The 16734-nt window shown below is 38.7% G+C and overlaps 1 protein-coding gene across 2 annotated transcripts in view; it reads right to left on the bottom strand.

Annotated features, from left to right (window-relative positions):
- SPAG6 (sperm associated antigen 6) overlaps positions 1-16734 on the bottom strand; it is an 82848-nt gene that overhangs the window by 24531 nt on the left and 41583 nt on the right. For both annotated transcript variants that reach the window (XM_082449860.1, XM_082449861.1), the window contains exons 8-9: positions 9490-9681; positions 2304-2420 (exon numbers count right to left, since the gene is read on the bottom strand). In XM_082449860.1, the coding sequence (XP_082305986.1) occupies positions 2304-2420; positions 9490-9681 (309 nt within the window). The remainder of the gene's footprint in view (positions 1-2303; positions 2421-9489; positions 9682-16734) is intronic.

Here is a 16734-nt window from a genome sequence, read left to right as displayed (position 1 = left end):
TTCTTTAAAGACCAGCTTTTTTTTCACCTGTACTTCTTCCGCTGAAGTCCTCCTCGAATATCTCAGGCTGCATTCACTCATTCCTTCTCAATTTTTTTTTTTTAAAGTTTATCATGAAGTCTAGCACATTGAAGTGTTTTCTGATTGTTCCATCTGGTCCCCCAGCTCGATTATAAAATTCCTTGAAAAAGAACTTGGTCTTATTCATTTTTTGCCTATCCCTTAATGCTTAACAGACTGCTGGGTACATGTAGGAACTTTAATACTTAAAACTACAAAAGGATCTTGCTAATAGAATGATAATACGTATCAACTGGACAGTAAAAGATGGCACTAGTGTGTATATCTAAAAATGGAAAAGCCTATAGATGTGTCGGTTTTAAATATTTTGTTTGGCCTGGGGGGGTTTTATTACCTCCTATCTGTCTGCAGCCATGTTAAATTCATACCTTTTTACCTTCTGCCTTGCTTTCCCATCTCTTTTCTAGTGCTCTGGATCCTCAGATTAAGAAAATGCAAAATTCTGCCTGAAGAAATGTTCCCAAAGGCACATTTATAAGAGCATGTGATATGCAGTACTGTCTTTATTTTATCTTGGCTGTCTAACTTCCACAAATCCCACTGATTTACTTTACAAGGTGACTTATTTTGAACTCAGTTCAAGCTAGTGTTCATTTTCATAAAGTTCAGTAAAGTTCAAGTTCAATAAAACCAGAATATCTCACTTCCTGTAGCCGAAAAGATTAGACGATAAAATGAAGCTTTCAGAAATCATGTCAACTACTCACTTTCAAGAGCTGAAGACTGTGAATGATCCACTCATCTCCTTACACCACCCTCCCTCTTAGCTGATCGAATTAGCTGGTCACTTTCTTACTTAGCACCAAGAAAACAAAGTTCGATTATTTACGTAGAAGGAGGAAGACAGAGCATAGGTGTTTGACACACAGAATTGTATGCTGAGGGGCCTTCAGCAACTTACAACCTTCTACCATCCAGTGACTATGGTGCTTGAGGGGCAACCAAGCTGTTGGAGATCATGGAAAGGATTCAGAGAACTGAGGGCTGTTAGCAGACAGTATGATCTTTCAGATGAGTACCTAAAACTAGACCTATTTAGCTGTAGGGCCTAACCTAAACATTACAGCAATATATAGTTTTTGTTCATCATTTGTAGAAATGCAATATACAAACAGTAGTACCTCCTTTATATAGCGTTATAAGTGACTATTCAAATGAATTTGGCCCGCCACTCATTTTTATTATTTTTTTAAAAATCAGCCTTAACCACGTCCATGTTTTATTTCTTAAAAACAACTTTTTGAGATTTTGTGGGGTTTTTTCTTTTTTTTGAGTGCTTAGTATATGCCTGGGATTAAGCTAAACTCTTTATATATAACATCTCATTAACCTTTACAATGACCCTATAAATAGGTTCTTTTATTAAGCCCATTTATGGGTAATCACACTAAGGTTTAGAGAGGTCAAGACTTGCTAAAGGCATTGCTGCTGGTAAATGGGGAATCCAGGCACCCCAGCTCCAGAGCCTGGGCTCACGGCCACAGTGGGATACTAATTCCAAAGACCCTGCTTTCTTAAACCCAATCCCTGAACACAGTTGTTGATAGCTTAGGGTCCCCCTCCTGGCCATCCACAGCTGTGAGAACGCACTCACTCTCTCTCAGCCTATGCTTTCAGCAGTCAGTCTCACTGGCTGAGCCCCTTCCAGCAGCTTGACCTTTCTACCTTACTACCTTGAATCTGCAGTGGTCTAAGAAATATGACAGCCACGTTTGTTAAAACTGTTCACAGAATAAGTCAATACACTCCAAGTGACTGTCTCAAAGCATCTCTGGTAAAGTGCATGCACGTTGCAAAAAATATTTCAGTGACTCAGAGACCTTTTTCCTTTCCTTTATAAGATCTTCGCAGTGTTCCCAGATGAGTGAAACTAACAGACACTGGGAAAATTACCAAAAGTTACTTCTCAGTATAAATTATCTGCGCTATGAGATTTTTATATGTTGACTCTTTACTCTCCAAGAACATAAAAAAGACAGTACAGAGGCTGTGAGGAAAATGTGAGGAAGAAGAAAGTGTGAATTATTTATGTGTGAATTTTATTAGCTTATGTTAATTTTATTAACCTGTATTACCTTCCGTGTCAATATGATAGGTGAAAGTTAAGTAGCAAAACCCTGCCCCCATCTTACAGAAGAAAACATTGACCCAGCAGAAGAAACAAGTTAATACCCCATTTCAATTTTCTTCCCCCACTTCTAGGCTAAGAGAGCATGTCTTACCTTACTGAACTGTCCAACCACATACTTCAGAATATTGGGAGGAGCATCATGAAGAAGTGGCTCGAGAGCTGGTAAATGGGTGCATTTTTGTAGGATATTCTTTATGGCTTTTTTACTCTATTGAAATACAAAGCAAAATACATACCAAAGTAAGTAATCGATGAAAGCTTGACAAGAATTCATGTCTTGTGTTCCTGGAATTTGAAAATGAAGTGAAGAGCTTGTGATGAACTTAACTGCTGTTGGTGACAAGGTCTACCAGCGGGACAGCGGCGATCACATCCACTGTACCAATGCAGACAGCCTTACTCCAATTCTAACAGTTCCAAGTTGGTGATAGACTGCCAACCTATTAATCAAGAACTCTAATGACACTAGAAATCCACTGAGCTTCACTATCCTTCATCAAGAAATATACTTGATTTTTGACTATAAACTTCTAGATCAGGATGTATATCATGATTAATAATCAGTTGTGGGCTTCCCTGGTGGCGCAGTGGTTGAGAATCTGCCTGCTAATGCAGGGGACACGGGTTTGAGCCCTGGTCCGAGAAGATCCCACATGCCGCGGAGCAACTAGGCCCGTGAGCCACAACTACTGAGCCTGCGCATCTGGAGCCTGTGCTCCGCAACAAGAGAGGCCGCGATAGTGAGAGACCCGCGCATCGCGATGAAGAGTGGCCCTCGCTTGCCGCAACTAGAGAAAGCCCTCGCACAGAAATGAAGACCCAACACAGCCAAAAATAAATAATAAATAAATTTAAAAAAAAAGTTGTATTATCCAGCATGAAAGAAATATTAGTATATTAGTTAATTAAGATTCTGTTTACTTGTCAATTTCTGGGTTTAAGACTTTTTAAACAACATTATTGAGATATATTTACATACCATAAATTCACTCATTTTAAAATCCATGGATTTTTAGTAAATTTACAGAGCTGTGCAACCATCACCACAATCTAATTTTAGAATATTTTCATCCTCCCCAAAGAAACGTCGTGCCCGTTTATAGTTACATTCTTGTGGGTGTAAAGTAATATCTCATTATGGTTTTGATTTGCATTTCTATAGTCACTAATGATGTTGAACATCTTTTCATGTGCTGATTGATCATTTGTTGGTGAAATGTCTATTCAAATCTTTTGCCCATTTTTTAGTTGGGTTGTCCTCTTATTATTGAGTTGTAAGAGCTCTTTATATATTTTGAATACGAGTCCTTGCTTGAATATATGATTTGCAAGTAATTTTTCCAAGTCTGTGGTTTGTCATTTCATTTTCTCAGTGATGTCTTCTGAAGCATACAAGTTTTTCATTTTGAAGAAGCCTAATTTACCAATGTTTTCTTTTATTACTTGTGCTTTAAGCGTCATTTCTAAGAAATCAATGCCTAATCCAAGGTTAAAAAGATTTACTTCTATGTTTTCTTCTAAGAGTTTTATAGTCTTAATTCTTATATTTAGACCTATTATCCACTTTTAGTTAATTCTGGTATATGGTATGAGACAAGGGTCCAAATTAATATTTTTGTCTGAGGATATAATAATTATCCTAGTACTGTTTGCTGAAAAGACTATCCTTTTTTTTTTTTTTTAATAAATTTATTTATTTATTTTTGGGTGTGTTGGGTCTTCGTTTCTGTGCGAGGGCTTTCTCCAGTTGTGGCGAGCAGGGGCCACTCTTCATCGTGGTGCGCGGGCCTCTTCACTGTCGCGGCCTCTCTCTGTTGCGGAGCACAGGCTCCAGATGCGCAGGCTCAGTAGCTGTGGCTCACGGGCCTAGTTGCTCTGCGGTATGTGGGATCTTCCCAGACCAGGGCTCGAACCTGTGTCCCCTGCATTGGCAGGCAAATTCTCAACCACTGCGCCACCAGGGAAGCCCAAGACTATCCTTTTAACATTAAATTGCCTTGGCACCTTTGTGAAAAATCAATTGACCATAAAAGGGTCTATTTCAGATTTTCAATTCAATTACTACATTGATATATATGTCTTTCTGTAAGCAAGTACCACACTATCTTGATTCCCGTAGCTTTATAATAAACTTTGAAGTTGGGCAGTACAAGGCTTTCTTTTTCAAGATTGTTTTGGCTAGTCTGAGTCCTTTGCATTTCCATATGAATTTTAGGATCAGCTTCTCAAGTTCTGGGGGGAAAAAAGCCAGCTGGGATTTTGACAGGAATTGTATTGAATATGTAGATGGTTTTCACAATATTGAATTGCCATTTTAACAATATTGAATCTTACAATCTGTGAACATGGAATGTCTCTTCATTTATTCAGATCTTCCTTAATTTTTTCAGCAATGTTTTATAGTTTTCAGTGTACAAGTCTTATACTTCTTTTGTTAAATTTATTCCTAAATATTTTATTCTTTTTGATGCTATTGTGAATGAAATTATTTTCTTAACTTCATATTTGAATTACTCATTACTAAGATATGGAAATACAATTGATTTTTATATTGATCTTATACCTAGTGATTTTGTTGAACTCTTATTAGTTCTAGTATTTGTGTATGTGTGTGTCTGTGTGTATTCCTTAGGATTTTCTACATATAAGATCACATCATATTTTGGATTTAAAATGTATAAGCCTTTAGAAAATGTGCCTTATATTTGGTTATTTATGGCTGTGAGTGAAATAAAATTGTTCCTACAACTTCATTCTGTGAATTGTACAGAAATTACATGGGGTCAACAAACCATTTTATTTACCTAATTCAGGAAATCAAGTAATGTGTTACTTTGAAATAACGAATAAGAGATTATGAATTTTGCTAAATGTCACAGCATTTAATAGCTAGTGCTTATCCTTAGACATATATAATACATGATGATGTGAGGGAAGGAGTCATGGGCTATCTGTTTAGGGCAACTTGAATTTGAGCCTGGTTTTCCTATGAACTAGCATAGCATCTACAGTTCTACATTCACTAATTTTTCTGATATTTCTAAGAACTGACTTTAGTCACACTGATCAAAGCTATTGTAAAAACCACAGTAAGTGACTAGCATACTATTTTTTTTTTTTACCTCAACAACACACATAAGCATAGTAATTAACAAAATAAAATTGTCAATTCTAGGCAAACACTTGGTGCCACTTCACTTGTTTTTCACAGAAAATGAAGGGAGTAACAAAAAATTATTCACTGTTGCTTTCCTTAATGAATGATCTCTAATGAAAACTGCTTAAAATGAAAAATGTTTCTTATTCAAAAGTTAATTTTATTCTGAAAGCATTCTGACCCAAAGAGCTATAGTTATTTAAATGAGGGGGGCACATAGGAATAAATCTTCATGACCTTGTGTTAGGCAAAGTCTTCTCAGATATAGCTCCAAAAGCACAAGCAGCAAAAGAAGAAAAATAGACTGAACTTCATTAAAACTTTTTTTTAAATGTGCTCTAAACAATACCATCAATAAAGTGATGAGACAATCCACAGAATGGGAGAAAATATTTGTAAATCATACATCTGATAAGGATTTGTATCCAGAAATATATAAAGAACCCTTACAACTCAATAATAAAAAGATAAATAGCCCAATTTTAAAATGGGCAAAGGCTCTGATTAGACATTTCTCTAAAGACGATATACAAATGGCCAATAAGCACATGAAAAGATTTTCAGCATCATTAGCCATCAAGGAAATGCAAATCTAAACAAGAATGTGATACCAATTCACACCCACTAGGATGGCTATAATAAAAAACAAAGAGAATAACAAGTGATGGCAAAGATGTGGAAAAATTAGAACCCTCATACATTGCTGGTGGGAATGTAAAATGGTACAGTCACATTGGAAAACAGTTCGGCAGTTCCTCAAAACGTCAAAAAGAGTTATCATATGACCTAGCAAATTCCATTCCTAGGTACATACCCAAGAGAAATGAAAACATACGTCCACACAAAACTTGCACAATAATGTTCACAGCAGCATTATTTATAACAAAGGGTAGAAATAACCCAATGTCTAAGCAGTGAGCAGAAAAATAAAATGTGGTATATCAATACAATGGAATATTATTTGGCAATTAAAAGGAACAAAATATTGATATATGCTAGGACATGGATGAACCTTGAAACTTTAAGTGAGAGAAGCCAGGCACAAAAGGCCACATATATTGTATGGTTCCATTTAAATGAAATGTCCAGAAGAGCAAATCCCCAGAGACAGATAGTAAATTAATGGTTGCCTGGGGCTAAACAGGAAGGATATGGAGTGACTGCTAATGGGAGAATGAAAATGTTGTAAAATTAGACTGTGGTGATGTTTGCACCTGTGAAGATACTAAAACCATTGAATTGTATAGTTTAAATGGGTAAATTATATGGTATATGAGTTATATTTCAATAAAGCTGCTAAAAATAAAGGGGAACAACCAAGACAATAAGAATACAATAATTAAATCAAATAATTATCTTAGAAATAGTTTTATAACTATTTGAATAGTTTTATAACCATTTAAATGCCAAACTAAGATGATACATTGCGAAATGATACCTCTGAATCAAAACAAATGAAAATGTAGTTGCCTGAATATTATCAAAATATATGTAGGTAAGCTGATTATATAAAAGATATATTTTTTTTTCAGTTTTTATAAGGTATTTGAAATTACATAGGTGTATAGACAGTAAGGCTATGTGAAACTGTGCAAGAAATTCCAAGGGGCTGCTCCTTGGCTCTCTCTCATGGATCAGAACCAATTAGAGAATGCTTACAGAAGCTGACATGCCTTTGGGACAAAATGAACTTCAACATGGCCTTATAATTTGAAAGCTGCTACAGAGTAACAAATGAGAAACACCATTAGACAGTTCCTAAAGCTCTTGGATACATTTTCCCTACTGAGATAGTGTCACATCAAACAGATTTGGACTTTCACTCTAAAGCCTTTAAAACAACAACTGATAGACTCCAAGAGACCTTGGGGAAGAAAAAAAAAGGAATGATTAAGTCCCTACAATAAGAAAATATCTGGATGGATTTAAAGCCTTGGAAAGATTGTTGACAGGATAATGATTGATAAATCACTTTTAATTTAATACCCACTGTATTTCCTCAAAGTAAATATTATATTAAATAAAGGCAGAAGGAACCTTCTATTAGTAAACCTAAATGTTTTAATAAAACCACCTTTATTAAACTAATACAAGATAAAAATTATCTGACTTCAAAAAGTAAAGTTACCAAACTTATTTTACTCTGGTGATATTTATACAATATAATATCATAATAACTCATTAAAAACCAAGTTATATAAACTTGGTAGCATGTAAATAGTATATAGTGCTCCCTCAGAGACTATTTGCAAGGGTTTCTCAAACTATAACTACTATTGACTCCACTATTAATTATTCATGTTCTAGCTGATGTATTCTTTTATTTCCCTGGATTACTAGAGGTAAGGGTGGGAAGGATGAGAAGTGAGGAGGAGGGAGGAGGGAAGAGGAGGAAGTGGGGAAGGGGAGAGGGAAGAGGGAGGAAGAAAGACAATTATGATAAAGGGTTAAAGAAATATTCCACAAAAAGAGAACTACATACATAGGTTAAAATTATATGTAGGGCTTCTGTGGTGGCGCAGTGGTTAAGAATCCACCTGCTAATGCAGGGGACACGGGTTCAAGCCCTGATCCAGGAAGATCCCATATGCCGTGGAGCAACTAAGCTCGTGGGCCACAAGTACTGAGCCTGTGCTCTAGAGCCCATGAGCCACAACTATTGAGCCCTCACACCACAACTACTGAAGCCCATGCGCCTAGAGCCCATGCTCCACAACAAAGAGAAGCCACCATAGTGAGAAGCCCACCCACCACAATGAAGAGTAGCCCCCACTCACCGCAACTAGAGAAAGCCTGCGCACAGCAACGAAGACCCAATGCAGCCAAAAATAAAATAAATACATTTTAAAAAAATAAAATAAAATTATATGTATGTAAATCAGATGTAGTTGGACAATTCAAAACTGGAAATGGAGCTGTGGTTTCTCACCAGAAAGTCAAAGAATCACACAATTGTTAAACAGGAAAAGACCTTCTTAGCACACTGTCAATCTTACTCTCTACCAAGCATTGCCAAGGAATGGAGTCAACACTGGAGACAAGTAAGGGAAAAGCCCTGAATCTATTAAATCATTGCTTTGATCTAGAAAGTCTTATAAAAATGAAAAAATTGTTAATCTTAGAAATCAACTTCCCCCAATGAATCTGTAGAGAAAAAAACATGTAAACATAACCAAATCAACATAAACTCACTTCTATAAAATTTATAAACCAAATAAATGACTCACTACATCGCTTTCAGAGTCTCTCAACTGTAAGTTCAAGCAGACTTCCTGCCTCGTTATACCATCTAAAGTTGTTCCAGCAAATGTGTTTTCCTATTTGTTACTTTAGCGTTTTAATTAAAATTTAAAAGTAATTTAATTTACCGTTATTTTGAATTATTGTCTTTTCTGTGTACTTCCCTCAACCCAAGTCAATTCTGAAAGCTGCTTTCAAAAAGTTACATGTTTTCCTAATAGGAAGTATGCTGGGAAACATTTTTCTTTCTTTGAAATTCTAAAATTATTTTACAAATCCATCCTACTTTATATTCATGTTTTATGAATCATTTCAGTAGCTAGTAACATTTTTTTTTAGAAATCTTGATTTTTTTTTTTAAATGCATGATTCAAAAATGTTTAGTGAATCTTACAGTCATTTTTCCTTTAAGGAACAAATATAAGACATAATTAAAAGATCAGGCAGACTTGGAGTTAGGAGAGGTAGCTCATGTTTCAGGAATACCTTGGGAAAGCAGCTTAAATTTCTTTAGACTCAATTTTTTAACGTAAAATGGACGAAAGTACTCTCTGGCCAATTCCACCTCCAAAATCCTATTATTCAATAACCTATTTCATAAGAAAAGTCAATAGAAATGTAGAAGGCAACAACCAGACACTCATTTTACAAACAACTTTGTACCTATAGAGAACTTTCTTTAAAATATATCACTGATTTTTAGAGACAATCGTAACTCATTTTCAAAGAGTCACCTCACTTCTTCTGATAAATTTATCTCTTGACTCAGAAAAGCGATATTGTCCATGATGAAAATTAAAACATTTTAAATTACACATTTTAAAGAATGAGTCAAAATCTAACAAACCTTCATTAAAACAGTCAAGGATTAAGCACTTACTTTCACTTGAAGATCCTCAGAACTTTCGGTCGACATGTACAAAGAAAGCAGGACAGGCAAAGTGTTTGTGACCGCGACAGCCCGTGCGTGCTCTGGAGTGTGCCTCCCAATCTGTCCCAAGGCCCAGGCAGCAGCAGCCTTAATATGATCTTCTGGCTCTTCTGACAAGCAGACTGACAGCTGGGGCACACCCTGCAGCGTTGATCAGAAGAGCAAGAGTTATGAATCCAGAGCAGGATTAAAGCGTCTTCCCTGTCTCTCAAACATTAGAAGGAATCATTTTGGTCTTGATCCTTTTCTTAAACGGTTCAATAAATGAGCACTTCACAGGGGCTGTCATTTTTCAAGTCAATAAAATGACTAGAACTAATTTACCTTAATTATCTGTAACAATCCAACTAAACTAAATATCTCTGCTAGCGTTTACTCCCCAAACAGAGGCGTTTAACCAAAAAACAGATGCCACAGACTAGTATTTAGGCAAAACCAGATTCCACTGTGACAAATTAAAAATGCGTAGGATTTTAAAACCTTTTGCTTGAGGGGAGGCCGGCTGGGGCCGGCGCACACATCCCAGATGCAGCCGGGCCGGTGACTCGGCTGCAGGTGGCGCCCCACAGTCCAGGGAAGCGGCGGGGGGCGCAGGACGCAATCCGAGGTTGCCCCCGGGGCAAAGGATTTCCAGATCTGATCAGGGAGCTGGACTCCTCTGTGTCACCACTTAGAACACACATCCTTTCTTTGTTATCAATATCATTGATCATCAACCACCCCAGACATCTGCATGTGTGACTTTAAAAAGCCAATGCAGCAGCATTTTGGTTGAAGGATGAGACCTTCAAGATGGCAGAAGAGTAAGACGTGGAGATCACCTTCCTCCCCACAAATACATCAGAAATACATCTACATGTGGAACAACTCCTACAGAACACCTACTGAACGCTGGCAGAAGACCTCAGACCTCCCAAAAGGCAAGAAACTCCCCACATACCTGGGTAGGGCAAAAGAAAAAAGAAAAAACAGACACAAAAGAATAGGGACAGGACCTGCACCTTGGGGAGGGAGCTGGGAAGGAGGAAAAGTTTCCACACACTAGGAAGCCCCTTCACTGGTGGAGACGGGGTTGGGGGGAAGCTTCGGAGCCATGGAGGAGAGCGCAGCCACAGGGGTGCGGAGGGCAAAGCGGAGAGATTCCCGCATGGAGGACCGGCGCCGAGCAGCACTCACCAGCCCAAGAGGCTTGTCTGCTCCCCCGCCGGGGCAGGTCGGGCGCTGGGAGCTGAGGCTCAGGCTTCGGAGGTCAGATCCCAGGGAAAGGACTGGGGTTGGCTGCGTGAACACAGCCTGAAGGGGCTAGTGCGCCACAGCTAGCCGGGAGGGAGTCCGGGAAAAGGTCTGGAGCTGCCAAAGAGGCAAGAGACCATTGTTTCGGGTGCGTGAGGAGAGGGGATTCAGAGCGCCGCTTAAAGGAGCTCCAGAGATGGGCGCGAGCCGCGGCTGTCAGCACGGACCCCAGAGACGGGCATGAGACGCTAAGGGTGCTGCTGCCGCCACCAAGAAGCCTGTGTGCAAGCACAGGTCACTATCCACACCTCCCCTCCCGGGAGCCTGTGCAGCCCGCCACTGCCAGGGTCCCGTGATCCAGGAACAACTTCCCCGGGAGAACGCACTGCGCGCCTCAGGCTGGTGCAATGTCACGCTGGCCTCTGCCGCCGCAGGCTCGCCCCGCATTCTGTACCCCTCCCTCCCCCCAGCCTGAGTGAGCCAGAGCCCCCGAATCAGCTGCTCCTTTAACCCCGTCCTGTGTGAGCAAACAACAGACGCCCTCAGGCGACCTACACGCAGAGAGGGGTCCAAATGCAAAGCTGAACCCCGGGAGCTGTGCGAACAAAGAAGAGAAAGGGAAATTTCTCCCAGCAGCCTCAGGAGCAGTGGATTAAATCTCCACAATCAACTCGATGTGCCTGCATCTGTGGAATACCTGAATAGACAACAAATCATCCCAAGTTGAGGCAGTGGACTTTGGGAGCAATGATATATATATTTTTCTCCTTCTCCTCTTTTTGTGAGTGTGTATGTGTATGCTTCTTTGTGTGATTTTGTCTGTATAGCTTTGTTTTTACTATTTGTCCTAGGGTTCTGTCTGTTTTTGTTTCTTTGTTTTTAAGTATAGTTTTTAGCGCTTCTTATCGTTGGTGGATTTGTTTTTTGTTTCAGTTGCTCTCTTCTTTCTTTTTTTTTATTACTTTTTAATTTTTTTAATAATTATTTTTTATTTTAATAACTTTATTTTATTCCCTCCCTCCCTCTCTCTCTCTCTCTTTTTCTTTCTTTCTTTCTCCCTTTTCTTCTGAGCCGTGTGGCTGACAGGGTCTTGGTCCTCTGGCCGGGTGTCAGGCCTGTGCCTCTGAGGTGGGAAAGCCGAGTTCAGGACACTGGTCCACCAGAGACCTCCCGGCTCCACATAATATCAAACGGCGAAAGCTCTCCCAGAGATCTCCATCTCAACGCTAAGACCCAGTCCCACTCAACGACCAGCAAGCTACAGTGCTGGACACCCCAAGCCAAACAACTAGCAAGACAGGAACACAACCCCACCCATTAGCAGAGAGGCTGCCTAAAATCATAATAAGGTCACAGACACCCCAAAACACACCACCAGACACGGTCCTGCCCACCAGAAAGACAAGATCCAGCCTCATCCACCAGAACACAGGCACTAATCCCCTCCACCAGGAAGCCTGCACAGCCCACTGAACCAACCTTAGCCACTGGGGGCAGACTCCAAAAACAATGGGAACTACGAACCTGCAGGCTGCAAAAAGGAGACCTCAAACACAGTAAGCTAAGCAAAATGAGAAGACAGAGAAACACACAGCAGATGAAGGAGCAAGGTAAAAACCCACCAGACCAAACAAATGAAGAGGAAATAGGCAGTCTACCTGAAAAAGGATTCAGAGTACTGATAGTAAAGATGATCCAAAATCTTGAAATAGAATGGAGAAAATACAAGAAATGTTTAACAAGGACCTAGAAGAACTAAAGAGCAAACAAACAATGATGAACAACACAATAAATGAAATTAAAAATTCTCTAGGGCTTCCCTGGTGGCGCAGTGGTTGGGAATCCGCCTGCCAATGCAGGGGACACGGGTTCGTGCCCTGGTCCGGGAAGATCCCACATGCCGCAGAGCGGCTAGGCCCGTGAGCCACAACTACTGAGCCTGCGCGTCTGGAGCCTGTGCTCCGCAACAGGAGAGGCCACGACACTGAGAGGCCCACGCACCGCGATGAAGAGTGGCCCCCGCTTGCCGCAACTGGAGAAAGCCCTCGCACAGAAACAAAGACACAACACAGCCAAAAATAAATAAATAAATAAAAATTAAAAAAAAAAATTCTCTAGAAGGAATCAATAGCAGAATAACTGAGGCAGAAGAACAGATAACTGACCTGGAAGATAAAATACTGGAAATAATTACCACAGAGCAGAATAAAGAAAAAAGAATGAAAAGAATTGAGGAGAGTTTCAGAGACCTCTGGGACAATATTAAATGCACCAACACATGAATTATAGGGGTCCCAGAAGAAGGGGAGAAAAAGAAAGGGACTGAGAAAATAATTGAAGAGATTAGAGTCGAAAACTTCCCTAATATGGGAAAGGAAATAGTCAATCAAGTCCAGGCAGCGCAGAGAGTCCCATACAGGATAAATCCAAGGAGAAACACGCCAAGACACATACTAATCAAACTATCAAAGATTAAATACAAAGAAAAAATATTAAAAGCAGCAAGGGAAAAACAACAAATAACATACAAAGGAATCCCCATAAGGTTAACAGCTGATCTTTCAGCAGAAACTCTGCAAGACAGAAGGGAGTGGCAGGACATATTTAAAGTGATGAAAGGGAAAAACCTACAACCAAGATTCCTCTACCCAGCAAGGATCTCATTCAGATTCGGTGGAAAATTAAAAGCTTTACAGACAAGCAAAAACTAAGAGAATTCAGCACCACTAAAGCAGCTTTACAACAAATGCTAAAGGAACTTCTCTAGGCAGGAAACACAAGAGAAGGAAAAGACCTACAATAACAAACTCAAAACAATTAAGAAAATGGTAATAGGAACATACATATCAATAATTACCTTAAATGTAAATGGATTAAATGCTCCCACCAAGACATAGACTGGCTGAATGGATACAAAAACAAGACCCGTATGTATGCTGTCTACATGAGACCCACTTCAGACCTAGTGACACATACAGACTGAAAGTGAGGGGATGGAAAAAGGTATTCCATGCAAATGGAAATCAAAAGATAGCTGAAGTAGCAATTCTCATATCAGACAAAATAGACTTTAAAATAAAGACTATTACAACAGACAAAGAAGGACACTCCCTAATGATCAAAGGACCAATCCAAGAAGAAGATATAACAATTGTAAATATTTATGCACCCAACATATGAGCACCTAATACATACGGCAAATGCTAACAGTCATAAATGGGGAAATCGACAGTAACACAATCATAGTAGGGGACTTTAAGACCCCACTTTCACCAAAGGACATATCATCCAAAATGAAAATAAATAAGGAAACACAAGCTTTAAATGATACATTAAACAAGATAGACTTAATATTTATAGGACATTCCATCCAAAAACAAGAGAATACACTTTCTTCTCAAGTGCTCATGGAACGTTCTCCAGGATAGATCATACCTTGGGTCACAATCAAGCCTTGGTAAATTTAAGAAAATTTAAATCGTATCAAGTATCTTTTCTGACCACAATGCTATGAGACTAGATATCAATTACAGGAAAAAGTCTGTAAAAAAGACAAACACATGGAGGCTAAACAATACACTACTAAATAACCAAGAGATCACTGAAGAAATCAAAGAGGAAAAAATACCTAGAAACACATGACAATGAAAACACAATGACCTAAAACCTATGGGATGCAGCAAAAGCAGTTCTAAGAGGGAAGTTTATAGCAATACAATCCTACCTCAAGAAACAAGAAGCATCTCAAATAAACAACCTAACCTTACCCTAAAGCAATTAGAGAAAGAAGAACAAAAAAAAAAAAACCCCAAAGCTAGCAGAAGGAAAGAAATCATAAAGATCAGATCAGAAATAAATGAAAAAGAAATGAAGGAAACGATAGCAAAGATCAATAAAACTAAAAGCTGGTTCTTTGAGGAGATAAACAAAATTGATAAACCATTAGCCAGACTCATCAAGAAAAAAAGGAAGAAGACTCAAATCAATAGAATTAGAAATGAAAAAGGAGAAGTAACAACTGACACTGCAGAAATATAAAGGATCATGAGAGATTACTACAAGCAACTCTATGCCAATAAAATGGACAACCTGGAAGAAATGGACAAATTCTTAGAAAAGCACAACCTCCTGAGATTGAACCAGGAAGAAATAGAAAATATAAACAGACCAATCACAAGCACTGAAAGTGAGACTGTGATTAAAAATCTTCCAACAAACGAAAGCCCAGGATCAGATGGCTTCACAAGAGAATTCCATCAAACATTTAGAGAAGAGCTAACACCAATCCTTCTCAAACTCTTCCAAAATATAGCAGAGGGAGGAACACTCCCAAACTCATTCTACGAGGCCACCATCACCCTGATACCAAAACCAGACAAAGATGTCACAAAGAAAGAAAACTACAGGCCAACATCACTGATGAACATAGATGCAAAAATCCAACAAAATACTAGCAAACAGAATCCAACAGCACATTAAAAGGTTCATACACCATGATCAAGTGGGGTTTATCCCAGGAATACAAGGATTCTTCAATATATGCAAATCAAACAATGTGATAATGCCATATTAACAAATTGAAGGATAAAAACCATATGATCATCTCAACAGATGCAGAAAAAGCTTACGACAAATTCAACACCAATTTATAATAAAAACCCTCCAGAAAGTAGGCATAGAGGGAACTTACCTCAACATAATAAAGGCCATATATGACAAACCCACAGCCAACATCATTCTCAATGGTGAAAAACTGAAACCATTTCCACTAAGATCAGGAACAAGACAAGGTTGCCCACTCTCACTGCTATTATTCAACACAGTTCTGGAAGTTTTAGCCACAGCACTCAGAGAAGAAAAAGAAATAAAAGGAATCCAAATAGGAAAAGAAGAAGTAAAACTGTCACTGTTTGCAGATGACATGATACTATACATAGAGAATCCTAAAGACTCTACCAGAAAACTGCTAGAGCTAATCAATGAATTTGGCAAAGTAGCAGCATACAATATTAATGAACAGAAATCTCTTGCATTCCTATACACTAATGATGAAAAATCTGAAAGAAATTAAGGAAACACTCCCATTTACCATCGCAACAAAAAGAATAAAATACCTAGGAATAAACCTACCTAAGAAGACAAAAGACCTGTATGCAGAAAACTATAAGACACTGATGAAAGAAATTAAAGATGATACAAAGAGATGGAGAGATAAACCATGTTTCTGGATTGGAGGAATCAACATCGTGAAAATGACTATACTACCCAAAGCAATCTACAGATGCAATGCAATCTCTATCAAAGTATCAATGGCATTTTTCACAGAACTAGAACAAAAAATTTCACTATTTGTATGGAAATACAAAAGACCCTGAACAGCCAAAGCAATCTTGAGAAAGAAAAATGGAGCTGGAGGAATCAGGCTCCTGAACTTCAGACTAAACTACAAAGCTACAGTAATCAAGACAGTATGGTACTGGCACAAAAACAGAAATATAGATCAATGGAACAGGATAGAAAGCCAAGAGATAAACCCATGCACATATGGTCACCTTATCTTTGATAAAGGAGGCAAGAATATACAGTGGAGAAAAGACAGCCTCTTCAATAACTGGTGCTGGGGAAACTGGCCAGCTACATGTAAAAGAATGAAATTAGAGCACTCCCTAACACCATACACAAAAACAAACTCACAATGGATTAAAGACCTAAATGTAAGGCCAAACACTATAAAACTCTTAGAGGAAAACATAGGCAGAGCATTCTGTGACATAAATCACAGCCACATCCTTTTTGACCCAGCTCCTAGAGAAGTGGAAATAAAAACAAACAAATGGGACCTAATGAAACTTAAAAGCTTTTGCACAGCAAAGGAAACCATAAACAAGATGAAAAGACAGCCCTCAGAATGGGAGAAAATATTTGCAAATGAAGCAACTGACAAAGGATTAATCTCCAAAA

The sequence above is a fragment of the Balaenoptera physalus genome (genome assembly GCF_965194825.1).
Source record: "Balaenoptera physalus genome assembly, chromosome: 2".
Lineage (NCBI taxonomy): Eukaryota > Metazoa > Chordata > Mammalia > Artiodactyla > Balaenopteridae > Balaenoptera > Balaenoptera physalus.
Note: the sequence above shows the minus strand (reverse complement) of the source record. Positions and strands in the feature narration are given on the sequence as shown.